The 26435-nt window shown below is 48.0% G+C and overlaps 3 protein-coding genes across 4 annotated transcripts in view; all 3 read left to right on the top strand.

Moving 5' to 3' along the window:
* Kif15 (kinesin family member 15) overlaps positions 1 to 569 on the top strand; it is a 56845-nt gene extending 56276 nt beyond the window's left edge. For both annotated transcript variants that reach the window (XM_048423294.3, XM_048423293.3), the window contains exon 35: positions 50 to 569. In XM_048423294.3, coding sequence (XP_048279251.3) covers positions 50 to 112 — 63 coding nt within the window. In that variant the 3' untranslated portion in view covers positions 113 to 569. The remainder of the gene's footprint in view (positions 1 to 49) is intronic.
* A 2074-nt stretch (positions 570 to 2643) lies between these two features.
* Positions 2644 to 4847, top strand: Tmem42 (transmembrane protein 42). The gene is made up of 3 exons (XM_048423925.3): positions 2644 to 2875; positions 3578 to 3724; positions 4291 to 4847. The coding sequence occupies exons 1-3, from the start codon at positions 2684 to 2686 to the stop codon at positions 4423 to 4425; spliced, it is 474 nt and encodes a 157-aa protein (XP_048279882.1). The 5' UTR covers positions 2644 to 2683; the 3' UTR covers positions 4426 to 4847.
* Positions 4848 to 14622: 9775 nt separating this feature from the next.
* The window catches only part of Tgm4 (transglutaminase 4), a 32437-nt gene continuing 20624 nt past the window's right edge, over positions 14623 to 26435 (top strand). The window contains exons 1-5 of the mRNA XM_048423593.3: positions 14623 to 14972; positions 15598 to 15797; positions 20955 to 21128; positions 22054 to 22148; positions 24573 to 24684. Of these exons, the coding sequence (XP_048279550.1) occupies positions 15782 to 15797; positions 20955 to 21128; positions 22054 to 22148; positions 24573 to 24684 (397 nt within the window). The 5' untranslated portion in view covers positions 14623 to 14972; positions 15598 to 15781. The remainder of the gene's footprint in view (positions 14973 to 15597; positions 15798 to 20954; positions 21129 to 22053; positions 22149 to 24572; positions 24685 to 26435) is intronic.

The following is a 26435-nucleotide window of genomic DNA, read 5'->3' as shown; positions in this document are numbered from 1 at the left end:
TAGCTTCTATAACAATTAGAAACTTAATTTTCTTTTTTTTAAATTACAGGAGACAGAAAAGTTGCGTGCTGAAAATGTATTTTTGAAAGAAAAGAAAAAGAATGAGTTCTAAAGCTCCTAGGCAGCTCCCTAGACCTCACGTTGTCTAGATTGGTTCTTTAAAGTGAGATTGCACTTGCCCAAGGAATAGAGACAAACTAAGAGACCTTCATTATAAACCATGGTGTGCAGTGACCCTCAGTATTCTATGGATGTTCTGCATGCAACAGCAGACTGTTAAGTGGCTAACAATGCACTTGCAGGCTTAAGGTCACTTGTAAGTTCTGGGAGAACCTTTAAAATAAAAACCTACAGCTGAGGTCTCTGGTGAATGTTGGCTAAGTTCTTTTCTCCTTAGATTCACCTTTGATAAACTTGATGTGAATTTGATGGCTGACTGTTTTGTAGCAAACTTGTTCCTATACGTTTGTTTGTTTGTTTGTTTTTTATAACTATTGTCATGAGCATTTTATACATGTCTAATTTTTTATACAGTCAAATAAATTTTTTCAGAAACGGGTTTTAAAAAATTATGTGTATAATTCTTTCCGAGGGGGGGGCTAAAAAAATTATGTGTATAAATATTTTGCCTGCATGTATGTACCTGTCCCACATGTGTGCCTGGTATCCTTGGAGGTCAGAAGAGGGTGCCAGATCTCCTAGAACTAGTTACTGATAACTGTGAGCTCTCTGGGTGCCGGGAACCAAACCCAGGCCCTCTGCAAGAACAAGGACTCCTATCCTCCGGGCTAACTCTCAAGCCCTAGTTGTGAGTTTTTTGACCAGGATCATAGGGTCTTGTGTAATCCAGGTTTACCTTGATCTCACTATGTAGGCAAAGATGCCCGTGGATTCCTGATCCTCCTGCTTCTACCTCCAAAGTTTGAGAATTTTAGGTATACACCACCACACCCAGATTGTTTGTTAGGTTTTGACATTGGATACACAAATAATAACCAAGTCAACACACTAGCTTTGCTTTGAAATCTCTAATTCTGTTGGCCACACTGTTTCTCTACACCTCACACATCAGATGCGAACAGTTGTCTGCCTTCCTCTGCTAAAACATGAAGACCATTTCTGCTAAAAGCAATGTTCCTTCCTAATCTCTGGGATGGAAACCATGACAGAAGCAGCTTAGATCTGTTTTAGCTACGCTTGCCCGTTGCCACAGCGTAAGATCTCTCCACCATCAAGAGAAACAGTACGACGAGGCCTCTGCATGTCAACTTCCTTCACTGCGGATGAAATCGTTTATACCACATACAGCTACCTGGGATAATCGATGGTTTTATTTAAGATTTGTTTTTATATGTGTATGTGTTCAGGTATGTGTACATGAGTGAAGCTGCCTATGGAGGCCAGGAAAAGCACTGGGTCTCCTGGAGGTATGAAGTTGTGGGGAGCTGTGAGGTTGTAAGCTGCCTAAACTGGTGGCTGGGATCCGGACTGCTAAGCCATTGCTCCAGCCCCCAAAACTCCATCCCCTCATTTCCGGCACAAAACTACCTGCATGAGGAACAATGGGGCATGTTAAGAATGTCCACGGGAATAGTGTGCTGAACAAGAAGTGAACTCTGTAGCCCAGGCTGCTCTCACTCACAGAGATCCATTCGCCTCTGCCTCCTGAGGTGCACCCTTAGCCAGGCCCACTTTATACACTTCTAAAGCACTTTGGGGTTTTGTTTGTTTTAATTTTTTTAAGGAAATGTACCCACTATATATACTGTCATGGATTGAACTCAGGATTTTCCATGTGTTAGGGAAGCACTAACTTAGGTCCCCAACCGTTTTTCAAAAAACATATTTTTGAGGTAGTCTCAAAAAGTCTTTGGCTAGTCTAGTACTTGCTATATTGTCCAGACTGGCCTCAAACTCACAATAATCCTGCCTCAGCCTCAGTAGTGCTAGGATTTCAGACCTGTGCCACCAACCATGCCAGGCTGCCCCATCCCTCTTATGTGAGATGAGTTGTCCAGGATTGCCATTAACTTGTAATATTGCTGACAGTAGGTGATGCGTTTTAGTTTTTTGGATAATTTATAATGAGTTTTGAAGTGATTGTGGTTCTGGTGGTTAACAAACGAAAGCGATTAACAAAAAGACGCTTTTCTTGGCACTTTCCCCAAACTTCTGTCTCGAGCTGCACGCCTCCAGATCTGTCCCCTGCATCCACGAGGGAGCAAGAGCTGGAAACATTTTGTTTGGTTTGGTTTTGGTTCTTCTCTGTGTATCCTGTACTGGAACTAGCTGTTGTAGACCAGGCTGGCCTCGAACTCACAGAGATCCGCCTGCCTCTGCCTCTCGAGTGCTGGGATTAAAGGCGTGCACCACCACGCATCTTTACGGTGCACATTGGCTTCAGGACCTGCAGAGCCCCGAATCAGCATTTTCAGGTGCTCATCCAAGCCCAGGGGAAGAAGGTATGGAACTGCAAACCACCCCGTCTTCCCCTGGGCTGCAGGGGTCTTTCGGGATCTAGTTCACTTCAGCACTGTGACAGATTCGCCTCAGCAGAAGATTCGCCTCAGTGGCGCACGGTGCTCACTGGCAGATTCGCCTCGCCCCGCCTTCCCCATGCTCGTCCTGGCTCCGCCCTTGCCGGGCTCACGGAGGCTCGGCTGCGGCGGGCGCAGCGGGCCTCATGGCGGCCGGGCCGCCTACCTCTGGTACCGCCGTATCCGCAGCCGCCTACCCCGACTCCCCCGTGGAGCTCCCCGCTCGCCTCCGGGCCGGCGCCATGCGGAGCCGCTTCTGGGGCGTGCTCAACTGTCTGTGTGCCGGCGCGTTCGGGTCTCTGGCGGCCGCCGCGGCCAAGCTGGCCTTCGGCGGGCAGGTGTGGGTCGGGGCGGGAGGACAGCGGGGGAGGAGGGCGAGGAGGGAGCGGCGGGTGGGGGAGGATGCCCGCATCACCTCTCCCTGCAAGGCCCGTGCACCCCTGAGCCCAGCCCGACCCGGCACGTGATTCCTAGGAGGAGATAGCCGGTTGCCCACCTCGTCCAGTCTCTGGCCGGAGCCCTGACGACGCCCCTAGAGAGGTGGGCTGCCGGCCCTCTCCTCTGTCCAGCCTCGACTTCAAGAGAGGATCAAGTTCCGACCTCAATAGGAGATCGCTTGTTTCTTTTTAAGATTCCTGGCGATTTAGAACCAACCGAGTTGCAGTTGCCAGGCTCGAAGCGCACCTCCCTTTGGGTGTGCAGATGTGCCCAAGTGGTCCAGAGTGCAACGAAGGGCTCCAGACTATGGAAGTTTTTCTAACTCTTTTCCAGTAGCGATCAGACTTCGGTTACCCATTGTGCAAGCAGGTTGCCCTTGGCCCTGATGATGCCCTTTTGTAAGTCATCTCTTTCCAAAAGACTACTAGGCTGCGAGAAATTTGAGGTCTACACGAAAGAAAACCATGCCCCTTACCTAGAGGCAGGTACCTCAGTCTGTCAACAAGGTCTACATATCCTTTGCAGTAGGCATCTAAAGATCCCCCGGGCCTTTAAGATTCTGCCCTTGGTGGTTGTAGCTGCAGTGACCCTCTCTCCTTCAGGTGAATATTGGCGTGTGTGTCTTAGGCATTATTGCCATGGCAAGCACCAATTCTCTGATGTGGACCTTCTTTAGCCGGGGCCTCAGTTTCTCTATGTCTTCAGCCATTGCATCTGTCACAGTGACATGTTCGAACATACTCAGCTCGGTGAGTAGCCTGGTGACCTTGTTCTTACTCATGTTCTGGGTGAGTTGACCTTGGGGAAACCCCTGCTTGTTCAGGCTCAAGAAAGGACAGGAAGTCAAGCAGAGGTTGGACTCGCCAGTGGAGGAACAGCTAAACCTGGAAAGCTTAGGTAGGGATGAAATGATCACACCAGCCATGTGAAGTCCCTTGGCCTGTCTCTCATAAGTCTGGGAATGATGACATTAGCTGTGGGCATAGAGGGGACTGGTCAGGTTCCCTGTGTAAACCCAAGGCCAACAAGGTGGAGCAGACACGGCAGTCCTGAAGTGGAAGGAACGAGGCCTAGCTTGCTTTTATGATTACTGGCCTCACCTGCTGGCCTCTGTTGGGCCTCGTTGCTCAGTCGGGGTAGCCCCTGACTTCCGCAGAGAAGACATAAGTAAGTACATGATTGTTGTGGTGAAGGTGGGAGTTGGATGTGAAGCAGCAGACATTGGCGTCTGGCCTCCTCAGGAAGAAGTCAGCCTCTGAGGCCTGGTAGAGCCCACTGGAGGAGGCCAGGTCCCTTACACTTGTCTCTCCCACAGGCCATCTTAGGCTACGTGCTGTACGGAGAATGCCAGGAGGTCTTGTGGTGGGGAGGGGTGTTCCTCATCCTCTGTGGACTCACCCTGATCCACAGGACGCTCCCACCCACCTGGGAGGCAAGCAAGCAGCAGTGACGCAAATCGGTTGCATAGACCCACCGTAGAGGTGACCGCGATGCCCAGCCAGGGGTTGGCAAGTAGGACTGCCACCAGGGTGGCCTGGGAGTGCAGCCTTTGACTGTCGGCCGTAAGGAGATGCCCGGCCAACCGCAGGCCTCTGGCCAGCTCTCAGCCTGGAGTGTTGGAGCATTAGCTCCTGTAAAATGACGATAACCACTCCAGCATGAGGCCCAAACCCTTCGTGTTGGTACAGGGCTCCGATTCGTGGGCTCCAGGGCTGCCCTGCATCCTCCAACCTGACCATGACCCTTCACACACCCCGGAGTCGGCAGCTGGTGGGAAGCACCCTTGTAATGTGTCAGGTAGTCTGTCAACGCCTATGAATCCACAGCAGAGGAAGGAAACTTGGGCTAATAAATCCTACTTTATAAGATAAATGTGGAATCTTAATTCTTTCCAACTTTGGGGGTCAGGGCATGTAGCCAGGTAGCTGAGTTCTCAGAATTGGGGTCGTGGAGGAGTACTCACGGAGACTGTGTGCCCCTGCCTCCATCTCCAGCTCCGCCCTTGTGGTTCCTTCCTAAGCCAGGACCCAATAAATGAAGGTTCTAAAAACTGCTTCTGCCAGCGGGGACCCGGCCTCAGCGCTCACACAACGGTTTCTATCTCAGCTTCTGTTCTTTCCTACATACTGGACTCCCCAGTGGCCGGACTTCTAATATAGAAAGGTTTGCAAGTCCACGACGTCCAGTTCCGGTTTGTGCTTCTGGGTCTGCTCTCTCTGCACTCCTGGCAACAACCTCTGCCAAACTTAGTTCCAAACTCCTTTAAACCCTCCTGGGAGCCAAGGCAAAGCTGTTGGTTGCTTAGCCCACTTTGACATAGTAAAACCACCTGACCACCCCATGAGGAACACGCTCTAGTATTCTCATCTTAGGTGAGGAAACCGAGTCTCAGGAGCCCGTGGAGTAACTTGTCCAACATCACACAGCTAATGAAGACTAGAAAGACTGTCAGCCCCGTCTTTCTCTAAGCCTAGAGAGGCTTAGCCCTCAGCACAATATTTTTAAAAAAATATTTATTATGTACACAGTGTTCTGCCTGCACATATGCCTGCCCAACAGAAGAAGGCACCATATTTCATCATAGATGGTTGTGAGCCACCATGTGGTTGCTGGGAATTGAACTCGGGACCTCTGGAAGAACAGCCAGTGCTCTTAACCTCTGAGCCATCTCTCTAGTCTTCACCACAATCTTGTCTCCTCCATCAGCAAATCAAGAGCAGAGCCCCATGGCAAACTGTACCGAGTCTCAGGACCTTGTCGTCACTCACCACTTCCTTGTTTATGAGGGTTTCCTGATGGTCTGTTCTGATCCTGTCTTTCTGCCAGTGAGAAAGCCATTCAAGGCCCCCTATGGGGGCTGTGGACCCCCAGTCCCTGAATTTCCTGTAAACAACTTCTTATGCTTGCAGCTGCTCTGAGCAAAACAACTTGTTTTCCTGTGTTTGCAGCTGCTCTGAGCAGGAGACCCTCAGGAGTTCCTGATGGCAGGGAAGTGGTTTCTGGTGTGTTTGGCAGGGGCTTGGCTATCAGTCAAGGATCCGTATATAAGCTGCCCATGAACATAATAAAGGGGGCATTCTTGTATCCCCGTGTCTCTGTGTGTGTGTGTTTTTAAATCTCCAGCCTAGTTCCCGGCTCGCATACTATCCTGTAGTGCAGGCTCCACATGTTCCCATGTGGGCCAGGCACCAATCAAGACCAAGCATGAGGGCTGGAGAAACGGCTCAACAGTTAAGAGCACTTGCTGTTTTTGCAGAGGTCCTGGATTTCTGTCACCCACGTGGTAGCTTATACAGTTCTTGCACATTTGCCCACTTCTGACCTCTGCTGGCACCAGGCACACATATCTCATGCAAGCATGTGCAGACCAAACAGTTACACATATAAAATAAGTATTTTAAAAAAAAAATCAAGTATTGAAGGTTGCTGAGAGCCACTGGTAGGGTCTCTCTGGGCAAGCCATTGTGCAGGTCAGATGTCCATCTTGTCCCAGGCACTGCTGAAGGAACTGCCTCCAACCTAGACAGCCGCTGAATGCAAAGAGATGCTTGATACTGGCTAGTCCACAGGTACTTAAGACCACAGGATCAAGACTTCTTTTTCTACAGGGAAGATGAGTTCTCTGGAAAGCAGAAATGTTTGCCTCTGGCATCACCTGAGAAGATTGGCAGCATTCATGTCTTTTTTGCACTGGTTCTTTTGCAAAGAGAATAAACCATGAGACAATATTTGTCTTTCTGATGTGCATCCTAGATTTTTTGTTTGCTTCTGGGTTGGAGATTTGGCATCAGGTTCTATACAGGGCAGTTACCATCTTCTGTTCTTGATTTTTATTTATAGTTAGCTCAACAGTTTTTAATATACCCACAGGATTTTCAGCCATCATTAATTCAGTGAAAGTCACACCCATCAGTGGTTGCTCTGCCCACACCTCACTGCACTCCCAGCTGTCACAGGTGCCTCTGTTTCTATGAATTTCCTATTCTGGATATTTCATATAGTGGGCCTTTTCCCGAGGTCTTTTGTGCCTGGATTTTTTTTTTTCAGTTAAAATAGTGTTTCTCAAGCTCATTATTAATGTAGCACATTTTAATAGTTCGTTCCTTTCTATGGTTCAGTCCCATCCTACCTTGCAGGGAGACCATTTGCTCTTTTGTTAGATAGATTGTTTCCACTTTGGAGTTATTATAATACTAGTATTTGTAGTCAAGATGTCTTGTGGAAATGTGATTTCAACTCTATTGAATACATACCTAGAAATGGAATTACTGGGACACATGATAAGCCATTTTAACTTGCTCCTTTTGTTTTGTTGCTGTTTTTGAGATAGGGTTTCCATATGTAGCTCATGCTTGCTTGGAACTTGCTATATAGACCTGGGTGACCTCAGACTCACAGAGATCCACCCGTCCTTGCCTCCCGAGTGCTGGGATTTCTGCTTCACTTTTTGAGGAATAACTATAGCAGCCACACCATTATATAGTTCAGCCATCCAAGTATGAGTGTTCCAGTCTCACCACTTCCTTGACAACATGATTACTAACCATCTTCTTCAATGCTTATGTTAATTGTATATTGTATTACCATGTGCTAATTGTACATTAATTATGACATTTTATACATCTAAAATACTTTGTTTATACCCAACCCCCACCTTCGTTCATCTTTTTTATTATAGCCGTTGTTTTGGTTTCTTTTCCTGTCATTGAAATACTGACAAATCAACTTGAGAAAGGGTTGGCTCTGGCTGACGTTTCAAGGACACAGTCCACCACTCTGGGGACGTCACAGCAACGCGGGAGCAGTTGGTCACATTGCATGCACAGCTAGGAAGAGAGTGACAAATGCTTGCTCTTCATCACCGAGCTGAGCTCCGTCTCTCCTCTTACACAGTTGCGGATTCCAGCCAGGGAATGGTACCAACCAACCGCAGTGCGACTGTTCTGCACCAGGCATTCCCAAGAGTCTGTGGGGCTGACCATTGACACTATCTCAGCCATCCTAGTGGTATCTTCTGTGGCTTTATTTACATTTCTATAATGAATAACCGTGCCAAGCATCTCTTCTGTGCTTATGAGTCATTTGTGTATCTTTTTTTGGGAAAAATGACTTTGGAGGGACTTTGGACAGTTTAAAAGATCAGACTTGCAGAGGTCTTGCGTTTGGTTTTGGTTTTTATGATGAATTCATTATGTAGGTCAGATTGATCTCAAAGTCACACAGCCTTCCAAGGACTGGGGTTACAGGAATGAGCCTCCATACTTGGCTGGGCTTGATCTATAATAGAGGATGCTTTAATATCAGTCTCTGCAAGGGACTGGGGTTAGCAACAACCCTGACTCTTGCCCAGTATTCCCAGATGCTGTCTTAGAAGACACTGAAAAAGGTGGGCACTGCAGAGGGGTAAGAGAGAGGAGAGGCCAGCAGAACTGAGATCCTCAAATCCAATCTACGATACTGTTTCTGCCTGAGCGGAGTGGCTCAGGCAGTCCTGGCCAGAGCCTCCCACACTTAGCCCTGCCTGGTAACCAGTCACTGCCCAGACCTATTTATGATCTCTACACTGTCACATTCCTGAAACTCAGTCTGCACCTAGATCCCATCCACGCCTAGACCCCACCCTGTTCTGGACAATTTATGTCAACTTGACACAAGCTAGAGTCATCTGAGAGGATGGAGCCTCATCCGAGACTGTCTCCTGGCCTGGAGGTGGTGGCACACACCTTTAATCCCAGCACTCAGAAGGCAGAGACCAGCGGATCTCTTGAGTTCGAGGCCACCCTGGTCCCTTTGTAAAGGGAGTCCCAGGACAGGCTCCAAAGCAACAGAGAAACCCTGCCTGGGGCGGGAGGAGGTTGAGAAATGTCTCCTTAAGAGGAACCAGGTGTTGGCACACACCTTTAATACAGAACAAGTTCCAGGATGGGTCTACAAAGAGAAACCCTGTCTTGAAAAACAAACAAGTAAAGCAACAACAAAAAATATAGAAAAGAAAAGGCTCGGTGGAAAAAACTGCTCGGTGGAAGCGGAAGCAAGCCTGTAGGACATTTTCTTAGTGATTGGTAGGGGAGAGCCCAGCCCATTGTGGATTGGATGGGGCCATATCTGGGCTGGCCATCCTAGCAAGCCAGTAAGCAATGCCCTTCCGTGACCCCTGCATCAGCTCCAGTCTCCAGTTCCTGCCCTGTTTGAGTCTCTGTCCTGACTTCCTTGATGATGATAGTGATATTGAAGTGTAAACCAACTAAACCCTGTCCTCTCCAAATTGCTTTGGTTATGGAGTTTCAGCGCAGCAACAGCAGCCCTAACTGGAAAAGCCCTTAATCCTGGATACAGACAAAAGGAAGGAGGCCAGTCTGGACCAGGGCCCCCTGCCTGAGCACCTTCCCAAGACCTTTCTTCTACTGAAAGCTAGTCTCTCTTTAGCCCTCCCTAAAGGGTAAGGGAGGGTGGCCTCAGTTTATAACCCCAGTTCTTTTACCAGAACCCCCACCCTGTGCAAGCACAGCAACCAAGAGCTTTGATTGGATGTTCTCTGTGTGTGTGAACGCACTCGTATGTGTCTGTATATGTGTGTCTGTCTGTCTGTCTGTCTGTCTGTCTTGGCCTCCCCTCTCACTGTAGGACACTGGGATTACAGATGTTTGTCATTCTCAACTTTACATGGGTTCTGAGATTGAAGTGTTTTACCCACTGAGCCATCTCTCCAGCCCCAGCTTTGACCCTTTTAAAACTATTTTTTTTTAGAGTGATAATTGTCATACTCTTCAAAGTACAGCAAAAAGTCCCTTAGCTGTATGATTTGAAAATACTTTCTCCCTTTTGGGAAGTTGTCTTTTCACTTCCTTGTACTATCAAGGTGCCTTTTGAATCAATGAGTTGTCTGGTTTTTAACCTTTGTTTTTGTTATTTTATGTATATGGGTGTTTTCCCTGCACACATGTCTGTATACCCCCTGGGGCCTGAAGAGGCCAGAAGAGGGTATCAGATCTTTTGGGACTGCAGTTAGAGACTGCTGTGAGCTGGGAATCAAACCTGGGTCCTCTGGAAGAGTAGCCTGTGTTTTTAACCACCGAGCCATCTCTCTAGCCCTGTACATGAGTTTTTAATTTTGATGAATGGAAAAACATCCAGATAATACAGATTATTTAAGTGACTTGCTTTTTTGACTCTAGATAGTTAACCCAACTAACATTTTAAAGGGTTAGTTTATACTTAGAACATTCTATTGCAGGCAGGAGCAGAAGCAGAACCTATTCGAGGCCCTGCAGCCATCTAGGTAGGAGGAGGTGCTAGTGATCAGACCCTAAGGCACTTGAAAATTTATAAACAATTCCACATACAGCATCATCAAAAGGAAAGAGGAAAATTAAATAAATTTAACCAGGGAATTATAAAACATTGCTGAAAGAAATTAGGGAACATGGTAATTGGAAAGACACGTTCATGGATTGGAAAATCCAATATTATTAGGATGGTACTACCTAAAATTCATATGTGGTCTTTTTTATACATGTTTTTAATATTTATTTTTATTTCATATTTTTCTCTCATTTTATTCATATTAATATTTCTTTTGTTACATATTTCATATTCATATTGGTGTTAATAATTAGAAATTTTTGAGGTAATAATATCAATGGGGGAAAATAGGAGAGAGAGACTGGACCCTAGCTGTGAAAACAAGGCATGGGTCACATGGGTGGATAAATCTCGAAACTCTAATGTAGGCGCTGAGGAGATGACTCAGGGTAAAGTATTTGCTGTACAAATATGAGAACCTGAGTTCAGACCCCCAGAACACACATAAAAGCCAGGCAAGCCAGTACCTCTGTAATTCCAGCAATTCTATGGCAAGAGGAGAAACAGAGGCAGGAGAAAGCCTGGAGGTTTGCAAGCCAGTTACCCTGTCACGTGGAGCACTGTGCCAAACACTACTTCAAACATGGTGGAAGATGAGGACCCACACCCAAGACTGCCGTCTGACTCTGACACACACACACACACACACACTGGCAGGAGTATGCTCACATACATCATGCATACGTGCATCATGCACACACCATAATATGAAAAAAAAACAAGGACACTTTCAGTATACTACCCTTTACAAAACAGAAGGAGGAGGAGGAGAAGGAAGACGAAGAAAGCCCTAAACAGTGCTACTTATTTTAAAATATTCACGTGAATGGTGTTTTACACCAGTAAGGGGACTGAGAATAGAGCTCTACTCGGTAGTAGAGTGACTGCTGGCCTGAGGCTTTGCATTCAATTTCCAGTTCTTAGACAGATGATAGGTAGACAAATAGGTAGGTAGATGATTAGATAAATAATGGATTAGAGAGATGATAGATAAATAGACAGATAGGCAGGCAGGCAGAAAGCCAGATATAGATAAATGATGGGCAGGCGGGTGGGTGATGGGTGAAAAAAGCCCTAACTCAGAGTAGTGTTTAATTTTGACAAAGTGGTGTAGGAGGGGACACAGGCTGGGGCATTAGGGTAACCACAATGTTTTAGTTCCTGACCTTGAGAAGGAGATAGAAATTTTTATTCCTTTTTGTTTTTATAGGTCTTATGAGTCTTTAAGGACAATGGCTTGTTGATATATTGGAATGATGATTTTTATATTATGAAACATGACGTTACAGTTACTGTGGTGGTCAGCTAGGAAATGCACATTATTCCTACAAGCCTAGATGTGTTCTGGGTTCTCGGGACCTAGGCAGGGAAGTTGTTGAAACACAACAGACGCCACTGGAATTGGCTCCAGGAATGGGCTAGACAGAGAATGGTTCTTCACGATTCTCTTCTCAAGTTACTGACGTTTTTAAGACAGAGCCATGTAACTCAGGCTAGTCTCCAACTCATGATATAGCTGAGGATGACTCCTGGTCTTTCTGCCCCTACCTTCTAATGGCTGGGGTTGTGGCCATGCTTCACAATGGCTGTTCAGCTCCTACATCCTAGGAAACAGGGCTCAGAGAGCTCATGTTTCCCTGCATCTGCCCCCTGGACATAGAAGGGCCGGGAGCCATCAGCTGCACTTCCTTGTCCCCTAACTGACCTCCCGCAGCATCCTAAAAGGTCTTTCTACTTGGTACCATGGCCATCAGTCCTGATCACCCTTTGCACAGTTTACCCCAGATGACAGATCTTAATCAAGCCAAGAAGTCAAGCCTTGGACCCACAGCAGGTACAGCAGAGGAAAGCACAGCTCACCACTGCATGGCGGTGAGCCCCAGCAGGGCTGATGGGCTGTGAGCAGAGGTAACTCTGAAATCAGCATGGCCCCGGCACAATCAACGTGTCAAGCCTGGATGGCTTGATGAGTAGAGATTTCCTGGGTTATTGGAATCTTTCATTTTCTCTTGTAAAGTTGTTTATATACATACGAGTCAGAACAGAGATAAGCAGAGGTTCAGATACCAGAAGAAAAGATGTTCCTAGAGGTCTCTGGGTGCTGTTTACCAACCCCTCCCTGTCTCCACAGATGGCGAGGCCAGACGTACAAGAGGACATCTTTATGCTTCGGGACCAACGTGTGGCGCCAGGGCAGCTCCTGTGGCACCGGGATGGCTGCCAGGCCTAGGACTGCTCCTTTCTCACAACTGGGACGGGAGTGTAGAGGTTGGGTAGCAGAGCCGGCACGAAACCCCACAAGCATCCCTTCCCAGGCTTTCCTTCCGGGAGGAGAGAACCTGGCTTACAAGCTGTCGCTCACGTGTCCCCAGGGTCCCTCCCCTGCATCTGTCGGGTGGGCCAGCTGAACCCTGTTGCTGCGGCCCGGTGAGGCACATCTTCACACATTATTTTAGTTGGCTCTGTCTCCTCACATACTCAGTCCTGAGCAAGATCTCTCAACATGAGCCCAGCCGTGGGGCAGAGGCAAAAGATGGACAAATCCAATCCTGGCTGGCAGTTCCAATGTCTCACCTGCAAGTTTCTAGAACTTTCCTGCCAGTTTCCTCTCCCCCCTTCTCTCCCCTCTCTCCTCCAAGACCCTGCCATCTCTGAACTGAGGTCAGTGGTACCTATTTCCCGGGTAGTTGCCTTCGAAGCCTCTGTCCCATGGTGGGACCCGTGCCTGATCACCTGATCAGCCCTATGAGGAGAACAAAGAATGTGGGATAGGCTGACAGCCCCCAAGCTCTACCAGCAGGCCCTGTACAGCTGGAGCAGCAGTTCTGGAAGGTGACAGCCCCTGCGACGTCACCAGCCGCTGCTCCCTGTGGAGCAGACTGGGAAGATGCGAACACAGGTGGCACCTAGCACCACCTAATAGAGAAATGCCAATGCCACAAAGTAAAACAAAAGCCAGCAGAGTGGAGGAGAGGGAGGGAAGCTGGCTGTGTTCCTTAGATAACGCCAAGCAGGGCTCCTGCGCTGTAAAGCCAAGGCAGCATCCTATATGGAGCACGCCTTCTAGTCTAGGTACCAGGAGCCTGTGGGATAACAGAACCTTGAAGGCCTCCTCATAACCTGGAGCGCGGGAATTCATCACCTCCCAGGTTCTCGTGGTTGAAGACAAAAGCACAAAGAGGCGAAGCGGCTTGCTCAAAGTACACGGTCTGTTCTCTGTGGGTATGTCTTCTCACGCCCGGGGGCCCTGGAGAAAGCTTGTGCTTTTCAGGTCCCTCTTTCGCATAGACCAGGAGAGTAAATACAGACCCTGTGGTCCCTGGGCCGGGACTCTGCAGAGGCTTCGCTCCCTTCCACTTCAGATGATGAGCAGCCTTAGTTTTACATAATTCATGCACATGGTCCTAGTTCTGATGCTACGAGAATAGAAACATAAGTCTCTCGCTAGTGTACTTGACTTGAAAGCAGGGTGTAGAACCCTGCAGAGCGAGCCTGCCCGGGCTGTAGAACCCTGCGGAGCGAGCCTGCCCGGGCTGTTTTGTTAGTTCGAGAGAGAGCCATTGGGACAAATCTCAGCAGTTGAGATCTGCAGATGCAGATTCTCAGCCTTTAGGTGCCAAAAAGCTCTCTGATACCCAGGGGGACGAGTGCCAGTGAGGGCAATTTCCTGTTCCCCAGAAGGAAAAACTTTTCCCTCAGACAACTTTTCCGAGGACACAGCACAGTTCTGAATGCTGGGACTCAGGCCTTACTCCTGCTCTGGGGCTTTTGTTGTGTCAAACAAGAATCAGCCTCGGTGAAAAGGTTACAGGTATGGGCCGAGAAGATAGTTCAGTGGATAGCGAGCCTAGCAGACGTGAGGACCTGCGTCAGATCTTCTAGAAACCGTGGAAAAGCTGTCATGGCAGAGCATGTCTGTATTCCCAGTGCGGGAGAGAACGGAGACATTAAGATCCCTGAAATTTGCTGGTTAGCTAACCTCAGTGAAACTCTCCAAACAATAATGTGGTTAGGCTGAGCAGCTGCTCAGCTGTTAATAACACGCGCTGTTCTTGCAGAGGATCTGAGTTCGGTTCCTCCCACCCACATTTGGCAGCTCACAACCACCTATAATTCCAGCTCCAGAGAATCCAACACCCCTTTTTGACCTCTATGGTCACCTGCACACATGTGTACATTCACATACACATATATACACATAAAATAAAATTTTTTAAAGGTATGTAATTTTATAAGGCAACACCTGATGTTAACCTCTGGTCTCCAGACATATGTGCACAAGCAGCTGTAACCTGCACATAACATGTACAGGTAAGTGTACCTACATACATGTACACATATAAATGTTTGACCCCCAGTCAAACAAAACACCTTATAGGTACCCCTAAGAGAAGCAGAGAATGGATGTCCACAAGACACACATCTGGGCATGCATGGACCAGTGTTTCCACAAGGCCTGTGGTTCTTCCTACAGACACAGTGTGAGGAGGAGTGACCTATGTGAAATCCTTTCCCTGCAGCACTGAAAGGAAGGAACTGCTGCTTAACCATGGGAAGAACTGTGGGATGTAGCCACATGTGGACAGCAAAGGCTCCAACACCCTCAAGGCCTCGCTGAGGATTCAGAACACATTGGTATGTATATTTCATGTAATGCGTGCACATGCTGTCTTCTCAGTGGACAGCTTGTCTGTCGGGGTCTAAAAGAGAGTAGGAATTGGTGGCTGGTAATACTGGAAAAATCCTGAATCGTGTGTGCATTACATATTAAAAATATAAACAAAAATAAAATTATTAGACAACTTTTATTTAAAAACAATAAAGCCACGTACTAAGATCTTCCCAGTTTCCCTGGAGGTCACAGGACCCTGGCTTTCAGGGACTTGTTCGTAGGGTCACAGGACCCTGGCTTTGGGGACTTGTTCCTGGGGTCACAGGACCCTGGCTTTGGGGACTTGTTCGTAGGGTCACATGACCCTGGCTTTGGGGACTTGTTCGTAGGGTCACAGGACCCTGGCTTTGGGGACTTGTTCCTGGGGTCACAGGACCCTGGCTTTGGGGACTTGTTCCTGGGGTCACAGGACCCTGGCTTTGGGGACTTGTTCCTGGGGTCACAGGACCCTGACTTTGGGGACTTGTTCCTGGGGTCACAGGACCCTGGCTTTGGGGACTTGTTCCTGGAGTCACAGGAGACACATGGTGCCATTCTCAGTGCCCCTCCTTTGAAGCCAGCTCATCTTGTCTCCTGACTTCCTCCTAGGGCTGATACGGAAGATGGTTAAAGTTTTATTGTTTCTGATCGATATGGTCCCAAGCCTTGCCCCTTGGCAGCCACTGCAAAGCCACATCTACCCCAGGACCACATAAAAAGGGGCCACACCTGCTCCGAGACTCACTGTGGCAGTGCCATTGGCATCAGGACTGCAGAGAGAGGCAGCAGGACCATGGACACCAGGAGTGGTGAGTGGGTACAATCTGCACTATGGCAGCTTGGCTTTCTGGGTACCTGCTGCTATCCAGCACTCTGAGCTAACCACTTGCATCAAGGCAGGGTGCCTGGGCCATTGTCCTCCTATCTAATCCGTGGCTTGCTGTCTTATTCATTGAAGAAAGCCACATTTTCAGATACACAGTAATTTCAGATCCCCCAACAATCGCAGGGATAAGAATGCCTGCTCACTTTTCACCCACACTTTCTTAGGCTTGCTGCGTTTAGCTCTCCATGCGAGTCTCTTAGGTCCTCTGTGAGCCGGCATCAAGCATTGTGCGGCCTCTTTCTGAATGCAGAGCCATGGGTCAGGCAAGGAATGAGTACTCTGGAGCTCTGCGAAGGGGTGTAGTTTGAGTGACATTGGGTGACAACATAATTCTTCGTAGCCCCTAGGCCACCTCGATTCTTCAGATGGCCGAATGCTCATCCACATTCGGAGGAGAAGGATAGCAGGGCCAGGGGCTTGGTAATGGCTGTGTATGCTGGGAGGGTCTGCTGGTCAGAGAGATGGTTCGGGCTTAAGTCTGCTATACACTGGCTAGCAGTGTGGTTTTTGGTTTTCTCAGCCATAATAAAGGACAAGTCTGTGAAAGTTCTTTGCGAATGGCTAGGGACAACCATGCAACCTTGTTGATGTCACCTTGACACAGACTGGGGACACTTAAGAGGAAGGAACTATGGCTGATAAAATGTTTGGATCAAATCAGGCTGTAGTCAGGCCTGTACAGCATTTTCTTAATTAATGATTGATGGGGGAAGGCCATTGTGCATGGTGCCTCCCCGGTCAGGTGGTCTTGGGTTCTATAAGAAGGTGGGTTGAACCAAGCCATGAGGAGCAAACCAGTAAATATCACTTCTCCATGGCCTCTGCATCAGCTTCTACCTAAACTGGGTTCCTGTCCAGTTTAAGTTCCTGCTTTGGCTTCCCTCAGTGGACTATGACTGGGGACACGTAAGCCAAAGAAACCTTTTTCTCCCCACGTTGCTTTGGTCATGGTCTTTCATCACAGCAACAGAAACCCTACTAAGGGGCTGGAGAGATGTCTCCGTGGTTAAAAGCACTGGTCACTCTCCTGGACCACCTGGGTTCAATCCCCACCACCCACATGGTAGCTCAAATTGTCTATAACGCAAGTTCCAGGGGATCTAACACCCTCACAGGCAGGCAAAACATCAATGCACATAAAATAAAAACAAGTAAACCATTAAAATAGAAAGAAAGAAAAGAAGGAAGGAAGGAAGGAAGGAAGGAAGGAAGGAAGGAAGGAAGGAAGGAAGATATCCTAGCTAAGACCACAGCTTGAAAAAAAGATGTAGTTTCCTGACCCAGCCGGTATGTTAAGGGGAGAAGCACTCAGGAAAATGGCCAAGGGTCCAGGGTCACCAATGACGGAGCATCGTGAGGGGGGCCTAATGCACTTGAGAGGTTCTTTCTGATGACTGAGGACTTTCAGGATGGGTGAGAAAATGAATCATTTCTTTAAGAACAAAAGAATCACAAGCAAAACAAGTAATAACTGGTCATTGTAAAACTTAACCCTGTACCCCTGTGACTCCAGTTCCCTCTCCAGAGGGGGTCACAGTGTCTGTCTCAGCTTTTGTTTCTGCTTTCACGGATGCTTGTCTGGTACAGGAGCAGGTTTCTCAGCAGGCATTTTTACTCTCCATGCTGACACCCACTTTCTCACCACCCCAGCAATCTTGTCTTGGTGGGTGGTGCACTGGCAGCTCTCTTCCTAGAGCTCCCGTTGTCCCCGCATCTCGGGCCCCTCAAACCCACCTCCACGTTCCCAGTCTGCTCCCTAGGTCACAGTTCTCGTTATATGTATGATTTTTAAGAGAGAGAGAAAGAGGGAGAGAGGGAGAGAGAGAAAGAGAAGGAGAGGGCTATTACACACATGTGGAAGTCAGAGGCAACTGTCTGTAAGTCTGTAAGTCTTTCCATCATGGGGGTTCTGAGGTAGAACGTCAGGTCATCAGGCTTGGAAGCAGCACCTTTACCCACGGAGCCACCTTGGGAGCCTTTTGATATTTTTTGAAAATTATATTTATTTGCGTGTGTGCCTGGTGCCCATGGAAGGCAGAAGAGTATGTTGGATCCCCTGGAACTGGAGTTATAGACAGTTGTGAGTGTAGCGAGTGTTGGGAATGGATTGTGGTCTTCTGCAAGAGCAGCCAGAGTTCTTAACTGCTGAGCCATCTCCGCAGCTCCATTCACTCTGCATTTAATTTTAAGAACTTTTATTTTTAGAAGTTATTTTAAATCTGTCTTTTTAATATTTCTTTAACTTTTATTTTGTTTTATCTTATATATGTGAGTGTTTTGCCTACATGTATGTCTGTGCATCACTTGTGTGTCTGGTGACCAAGGCACCTGATCCCCTGGGACTGGACTTACAGAGGGTTGTGAACCACCATGTGTGTGCAGAGAATCGAACCTGAGCCCTTGGAAGAGCAAGAAGTTCTCTTAACTGCGGAGCCATCTCTCCAGCTCACCCTCCCACAACTGTTTTGAATTCCTTATGTCCCTAGCAGTTTTTTGCTTATTTATTTCATAGTCCAAAGCATCTAATTTGTTTTCTTTGGAGGTTAAAGTGGGGATGAGACAGACTTGAGAATCTCACTGTGGCAGCCCAGGCTGGCCTCACTCTTGTGCTAGCATTACTGGAGGGGCTGCCACCTGCTGTAAGCTTTGGTTTCTTTGGGAAGAACATTTGTATAGTTTTTGTACAGTGGATAATTCTGTTTTTAAATCCACGACTTCATTTGTGGAAATCCTGTAAAACCCTGACTGAAAATGAGTTCCTTTGATGAGGATTGCCCTGTGTTCTCCAAATCAGTGACAACTCTTTGGCATATGTATCATTTACACTCCCAATCTGGAGGGGCCCCAGCCCTCTGCAGGAAGAGTAAGGTTTAGAGTGCTTAACAGTTGCTGTGTTCAGTGGACTCCTGTGCCCATAACGGGAGGTCTGTACAGCAGACTTCGGTTATGCCTGCTGGAAGCAGCTGGTGGTGGCCTCGGAAGGCCAGTGAACACAGTGAACACTGCCCCACATTGGACACCAATCTCTTGGTAGAGGCTGCTTGTTCATTCCTGGCTGCCCAGACCCAAAATATCACACAGAAACTGTATTAATTAATTAAAACACTGCTTGGCCAATCACTTAGGCATATTGCTAGCTAGCTCTTACATCTTAAATTAACCCATCTTTATTAATCTGTGCATCACCATGAGGTTGTGGCCTACCGGTAAGGTTCCAGCGAGCTCCTGTGGGCATCTTTCTCCTTCGGCGGCTACATGGCATCTCTTTGATTCCACCTACTTTCTCTCTACATCTCTGTTCGGAAATCCTGCCTTGCTCTATTTTACCCTGTCTATAGCCCAAAGCAGATTCTTGCAGATTCTTTATTAACCAGTGGCAATAAAACATTCACAACATACAGATGGGTATCCCACATCACTAACTTAGGAAGAAAGTGTTTATTTCAGCCAACAGCTCTGGGGTCACCCTCCTGTCACTCGGGGAAGTCAGGGCAGAAACTGAGATAGAGCTGACACAGGCATGGAGGAGTGCTACTTACTGGCTTGCTCCTTGTGGCTTGCACATCCTGCCTTCTTATAGCAACCCAAGACCACCAGCCTAAAGGTGCCACTGCCCACAGTCAGCTGGGACCTCCCACATCAAACATCAATCAAGAAAATGCAGTCTTGTCCACAGGCCAATCTGGTGGGAGCATTTCTCACTTGGGGTCCAATCTTACAAAATGACTTTAACGTGTGACAAATTGGCATAAAACTAGCCAGTGCACACAGAATGACATGTAATGTACTCATGGCTGTGCCTTCTTGTGGTACAAGGTGCAACAGGCACCAAAGGGAGAGACTTGGTCAGTGGGGTCACACAGTGTTTACTCCCTTAACAAGTGATAAATTATCTGTTAGGACAAGGGACTCGGTGCCTTGAGAGTTTACTGTAGGCCATGTAGCCTAAATCTTAGGCCTCTAGGAAGAAATCATCTGTGTTTGTGCAAAGTAGGTAGTGTGCACCCTGGGGTACTCTACAAGAACAAGACCGATACAATGAATGTATTTTATTTTTTTAACATTTATTTATTTATTTATGTATACAATATTCTGTCTGTGTGTATGCCTGCAGACCAGAAGAGGGCACCACACCCCATTACAGATGGTTGTGAGCCACCATGTGGTTGCTGGGAATTGAACTCAGGACCTTTGGAAGAGCAGGCAATGCTCTTAACCTCTGAGCCATCTCTCCAACCCCCAATGAATGTATTTTAAAGGGTATTTATTATATTGGCTTACGTAGATAGTTCAAAAATAGCAATTTTCACATTGGAGAGGTTGAAAGCCCAATGTATTTATTATATTGGCTTACGCAGATAGTTCAACAATAGCAATTTTCACACTGGAGAGGTTGAAAGTCAATAACTGCTCAGGCCGGGAGACTAGATGTCTCAGCATCCAGGCTAGCGTTCGAGGCCTGGAGGATTCCGCGTTGAGAGTTATAAGCCAAAGAGGCTGGGTTCTCTTGTCAGCCCGGGATGGTGGCGGCAGCAGCTTGAAAACACCAGCAGAGTAGATAACCTTGCCAGCGGGGCCTGAGAGTGAACAGTTTGCCCTCAGACCTGCTTTTGTCAGGCTATCGCTGGAAGGCGCCATCCACATCTAGGGTGGTTCTTTCTCACCTCAAACAATATGATTAAAAACAAACGAACAAACAAACATCAAAAAACAAAAACAAAAAAAATGCCGGGCAGTGGTGGCACAGGTCTTTAATCTCAGCACTTGGGAGGCTGAGACAAGCAGATCTCTGTGAGTTCGAGGCCAGTCTGGTCTACAGCGGGCTGGCAGGAATGGGGAGCAGTTTGAGGACTGCCCCCTCCTCCTCTCCAGCATCCATGTACCAGTTTACAAAGCTGGGAGGACGGGCAGTGGGGGCCACCTGGCAGCCACTAGTAGAAGCGTTGGTCAAGGCTACCTATGACTGGCATCTCTGAGCTCTACCCCCCGTAATCCTGTGTGGCTGGTGTGCACATACCCATTTTATAGGTTGGAAACCAAATCTCAGCCCTGTGTCTTCCCACACCCTGTGTGCTAACAGCGCTGGTTGTTTACTCTGTGAGCCTGGAGAGGAAGGAGAATGCCGCTGCCCACCACACGTCGGAGTTCCAGACCCAGAAGCTGGTACTCAGACGCGGACAGATATTCAAAGTGAAGGTGGTACTAAACAGACCTCTCCAACCTCAGGACGAACTGAAGCTGATATTTTCTACCGGTGAGGCCTCAGCCCCAGGAGCGGGATGAAGGGTGGGAACACAAGGCTGATGGGTGTGCAATGGCCAAGGGTGACTTTGCTCCCTGAGCCTTAGCTTCCCCATGCTGACAGTGGACTAGGAACTGGGTTAATCACTCTGGCACAGTTGATGAAGCCCTTGGCCCATCAGTGGCGATGGCTAGGGAAGAGGCAGAGCAAACAGAGGCCAGCCAGTGAGGCAGTAGGTGCTGGGGACCTAAACTCAGGTCCTCATGCTTGTGTGACAGGCACTTGACTGACTAGACTATCTCCTTGGGCCCCTAAGTGTGGTACTTTTGATAACAGAGCTACAGTGTCAGCAAACAGCTTTGTGATTTATCTCTAGAATGTGTTTCTGATGCCTTTTAGAACAGCTGCCTCACTGGCACAGGCTGATTGGCCAGCTTAGGCAAAGTGGTAAGCTCCAGATTGAGGAAGACATTCAGTGTTGATCTATGGCGCATGCACACACACACATACACACATTCACACACAAACGTACATGCATACATACGTACACGCACATACAAATACACACACACACACACACACACACACATGCACTGCATTTTGGCAGGAAGATCATTAGTTTAATGCATGTTGTAGTGACTATATTGGCCAGGGCTAAACAATTTAACAAAGCAGATAGAGACACACAAGAGAGGACTGGGCTTTGGAGTTACAGCCAAGAATATAGAAAGAGATGGGATAGCCTTGCCTAATTGGAGCAGACAGGGCAACCTAGATAGCCAAGGTGGAGGATGACCATGAGCCCTGTCAGGCAGAGGGACTATCAATTGAGGGCTGCCCTCCAGGAATTAGGAAGGAGCAATGGGAATTGGTGAGTGGACAAAGATGGCCATCCTGGGGTTGACGTCCAGACTCACTTCCCTGTTGATGTTTCCAGGAGAGAGATTGTCGCACTTGGTGGAGCTTGATCCGATGACATCCTTCCGTTCTAAGGGCTGGCAGGTGAAAATTACCAAACAGTCCGGTGTCGAGGTGAGAGCCATACTGGCTGGTGGCTTCTGGGTAGTTCCCTGTCTGCCCCCTCCTTGCTTCCCAGTGTATAATGCAGCTTACCACAGTAGCCTTGACTCTGGGTACCGCAGCTTCTTGCTCACCCATAGCGCACAGTAGCTCTGACTAGCCAGATGTTGCATAACTCTTGTTCCATATTTATGTTTGCTGGAGGAAATGAACAGAGGAAAATGAGTAAGAATAACCCATCAGGGCCAAGCGTGGTGGTGCACGCCTTTATTCCCAGCACTCTTGGGAGACAGAGGCACGTGATCTCTGCGAGCATCCTGCCAGCCTGGGTTATATAGTGAGTTCCAGGACAGCCAAGGCTACGGAGAGAGACCCTGTCTCAGAGAGAGGGAGACAGGGGAGGGGGGAGGGGAGGAGATCAATAGCAACCCATCTTCCTGCAAATGCAGTGCCCATTCCTCCCTCCAGGCCTTTTGTTTAAATTCAAAAGCAGTTGAAGGAGCCTTTTGCTTCTCACCTCCTTCTCTTAGCAGAACGTGACATCATCAGGGTTCTTTCCTTTAGGTTGCCAGCACAGCAGCCCCCACAGGTGTGGTGCTGTCTGTCTTCCCAGTGTTGGACAGTCACCACCAGCTGTCCCCCACCTAGCTAGACCTCTGAACTAGCCTGTGACTTCTTCCTTCAGACACAGCCTACAGGTTCCATTGCTGAGTTAATGCCAAGATTTAAAAAGGGCAAGGGTCAAGGGTCTTCAGGCTTTCTAGAAGCAGAATCTGCAGCCGGCAAATGAGTGGGTGGACCCTGGACTTCAGCCCCCCACGGGCCTCTTTTCCTTCGTTCCTTTCGGCCAGAACCAGGGCTTCAGTTTCCTCTTTGCAGCAGCATTTTGTGTTTTTCAGGAACTCACAACAGCCTCTCTAGGAAGGGTCTTTGACTTAGTCTCCTTCGCTAGGAACCTCAGTCTAGGTCACGGGGCTGGTGGGAATGGGGTAGGGGATGCGCTAAGTTTCTTCACTCAAAAGATATTGTTTAATATTATTGTTTAAAATTGCTTATTATTTATAGCAGCCATGAAGGAAGTGAATTTTTAATACCCATGGGAAGGTTTTTAAAATATATATGTATATATTTTTTTCTTTATTTTTAATGAAGTGTGTGTGTGCGCGCACGCCTGTGATATTTATATGTGAGTCAGGTGCCCATGGCAATGAATCTCCTAGAGTTGGAGTTAAAGGCAGTGTGAGCTGCCTGACATGGGTCCTGGGAATTGAACTTGGGTCCTCTGCAAGAGCACTACAAGTCTTTAACCGATGAGCCATCTCTCCAGCCTTTCTTTAAAATTTTAAACATGTGAACATGTATGTAAGACCCTGTATAGACCAGGGTGTCTGACGTTACTTGTACCATGGAAGGATGGGCTTCCTGTGTTGCTTGGTAATGAACGATGGCGAGGGTTCTAGTCTGTGCTGGGACCCAACAGGAAAGACTTTCCTCTCGTGCCGAGAGCTCTGTCAGCTAAGGACTGTGTCCCACCTGTGCTGTTGGTGCTCAGGAACACTTTCTCACAGAACGGCCCCTAATCAAGGCAGCCAAGTGACGCTGGGGGTCGAGAGAGGACATCCTGCCTTCCAGAAGGCTCGCTCTCTTTCTTACTGCCTTGTGTTTGTGTTGCTTGTCTAAGTCCCACAACCACTCCGGGAGATGGAGGAGGAGTCAGCAAACTTTCAAGCAAGGAAATGATGCACGTGAGAAATTAAGCAAGTAGTCAGTGTCATTCAGCTAGTGGGAGACTGGGCCGTTGCTCCTAGAGATACCTTCCAATAGCGAGTATCTCGTAGGTTTAGAAGCCCCTGGTTAATAAAATGATGGTTAATAAAATTCTTAGTGCAGCTGTAGGTACGGGAATGTCTGTGTCTTAGTTCTCTGCCCAGTCACTACCCACCCTGAAGCACTGGATGGCAGTCTGGGTGCCCTTGAAGATGCTTCAGGCCCTGCAGGGTTGAATGTGACCTAGGGTTTCCAGCATGCTAGGCAAGTGTTCTGCTGCTGAGCAGCACTCATGCCCTGCAGAGAGCAGGAACTGACGCTTGCTTTGCCCCTTGAAGCCCTGGGTGCTAGATTAGGCTCCTTATGCCACAGCCATAGGATCTGCCTTATGATCTGGGAGGTGGCCCTGTTTGTATGCAGGAGCAAAAGGAACAGAGCTTGGGATGAAATACACCTATGAGCTGCAAACCCAGGTTTATCTGCCACTTTGGTAGACTTTCTGGACCTTCCCACCTTGTGGGTTGCATCTTCTCCCATCGGGGTACGCCTGGTCTCCGGGTCGGCCCTGAGAGGATCATTTGTCAGTAGTGTTGATTCTCCTGGGGGGCCTCCCAGGATTCAGAGCTGAGTCAGGGAAGAACGCGTCTGCATGTCTCATGTTCCGTGCAGGTAACACTGGCTGTCATCAGCGCCGCGGATGCCATGGTGGGGATGTATTGCCTGAAGGTGAATGAGTTCAAAGGTGGAATATTCTTCCTTCTCTTCAATCCATGGTGTGCAGGTAACTCAGGAGTCCAGCTGTGCTGTGGAGTGTCCCCCCCTCACCCCAACTCGCAGACCTCACAGACACAGCCAGGAGTGCCCATGCTTGCCCCCGGTGCCGAGTCCCGGAACTGATGTTTGCTCTCAGGGCCCTCTCAGACTTGCTGACCAGCATGATCCAGGCACAGTTGCTGCATGCCTAGAAGATCCTCTGGAGACCAAGCTCACCAACACATGTCTTTCCTGCCATTTCAGCGCATCCTAACTGCCTTGCCAAGCCCAGCCAGCTTCTGCTTCTGCTACAGCCCTGCCCAGAGGCTGCTGGGAGCCACAGGGACTCCTCTCATCTTCACACCTGGCTCTTCTCAGATCGTCCCTTCCTGGCTACTCTTGAGCCGTTATACAAATGTCACTCATTTTCTACTTTAAATTTTTATCTTTTAATTTTATTTTTATTTCTCTCTTTCCCTCTCTCTTTTTCTCTCTCTCTCTCTCCCCCTCTCTCTCTCTTTGGTTTTTTGTTTTTATTTTTCAAGACAGGATTTCTCTGTGTAATAGCCCTGGCTGTCCTGGAACTCACTCTGTAGACCAGGCTGGCCTCGAACTCTCAGAGATCCACCTGCCTCTGCCTCCCGAGTGCCAGCATTAAAGGCATGCACCACCACCACCACCACCCGGCTATTTTTCTTATTTTTATTAGCTCTTTGAGCGCTTTGTGCAAACTGTTTTGGTGATATTCAGCCTCCTCCACCAGCTTCCTTCAGAGCACACATTCTTCCCTCTCCACCCAACAGTGTCTTTCTAACCCATCAGCCTTGTTCCAGAGATGCTGGAGTAGAGACCCCTCCACAGCCATCTCACCCACACCTACCCTTGACTTTCTTGTCAGCGAACTTCCAGGACAGTAGTTCTCAACCTGCAGGTCCTGACCCCTCTAGGGATGCACATCAGATATTTACACTATGATTCATAACAGTAGAAAAATCACAGTTATAAAGTAGCAATGAAATAATTTTGTGGCTGGGGGTCACCACAACATGAGGAACTGTATTAAAGGGTCGCAGCATCAGGAAGGTTGAGAACCACTGATCTAGAGGAACAAGCTCCTATCTGCTTTAACAGAAAAATCCTAATTTTTGTGATTTGTCTGGTGATTCATCATCCTTAGATTCAAGTCACATGCTCCTGGCTGGAATATTATGTGAAGTGTGTTGAAAATCATCTAGAGGCATACCACACATCCTTAGCCCTTAATTGGGAAATGTTAAACTTGGCATCATCTGATCTAGGTGTTGTCCAAAGGAAGACGATGATGTTCCTTTCAAAACTAGGAAGCAGCTTATGTGGAAACACTTCACAACCATGCAGATATGTACTCATCAGAACTCCCCTCCTCTGAATTTTGCCTGATTCAAGCAAGCAGTCTTCAGAGGGATATTATGCAGATGTCCAGTTCCAGCCCTCTGTCCACTCTTACCAGATGGACCCTGGCATTCTCTTGCTTCAAGTGCTTCTCCCAATCAATATTCATCCATCCATCCATCCATCCATCCATCACTAATCTGTCCATGCACAGCATCCATCCATCCACCCATCCATTCATCATCTCTGTAACTTATGGATTCTCTCTCTTTTTCAGCTTACTGATTTTATTTTATGTGTATGTTTTGTTTGACTGTGCATCACGTGTGTGCCTGGCACCTGGGGAGGTCAGACGAGAGTACTGAATCCCCTGGAACTGGAGTTAGGGATGGTTGTAAGCAACTGTAT

This window comes from Myodes glareolus, chromosome 4, assembly GCF_982192425.1.
Source record: "Myodes glareolus chromosome 4, mMyoGla1.1, whole genome shotgun sequence".
Taxonomy (NCBI): Eukaryota; Metazoa; Chordata; class Mammalia; order Rodentia; family Cricetidae; genus Myodes; species Myodes glareolus.
This window is presented reverse-complemented; position numbering and strand designations above follow the sequence as displayed.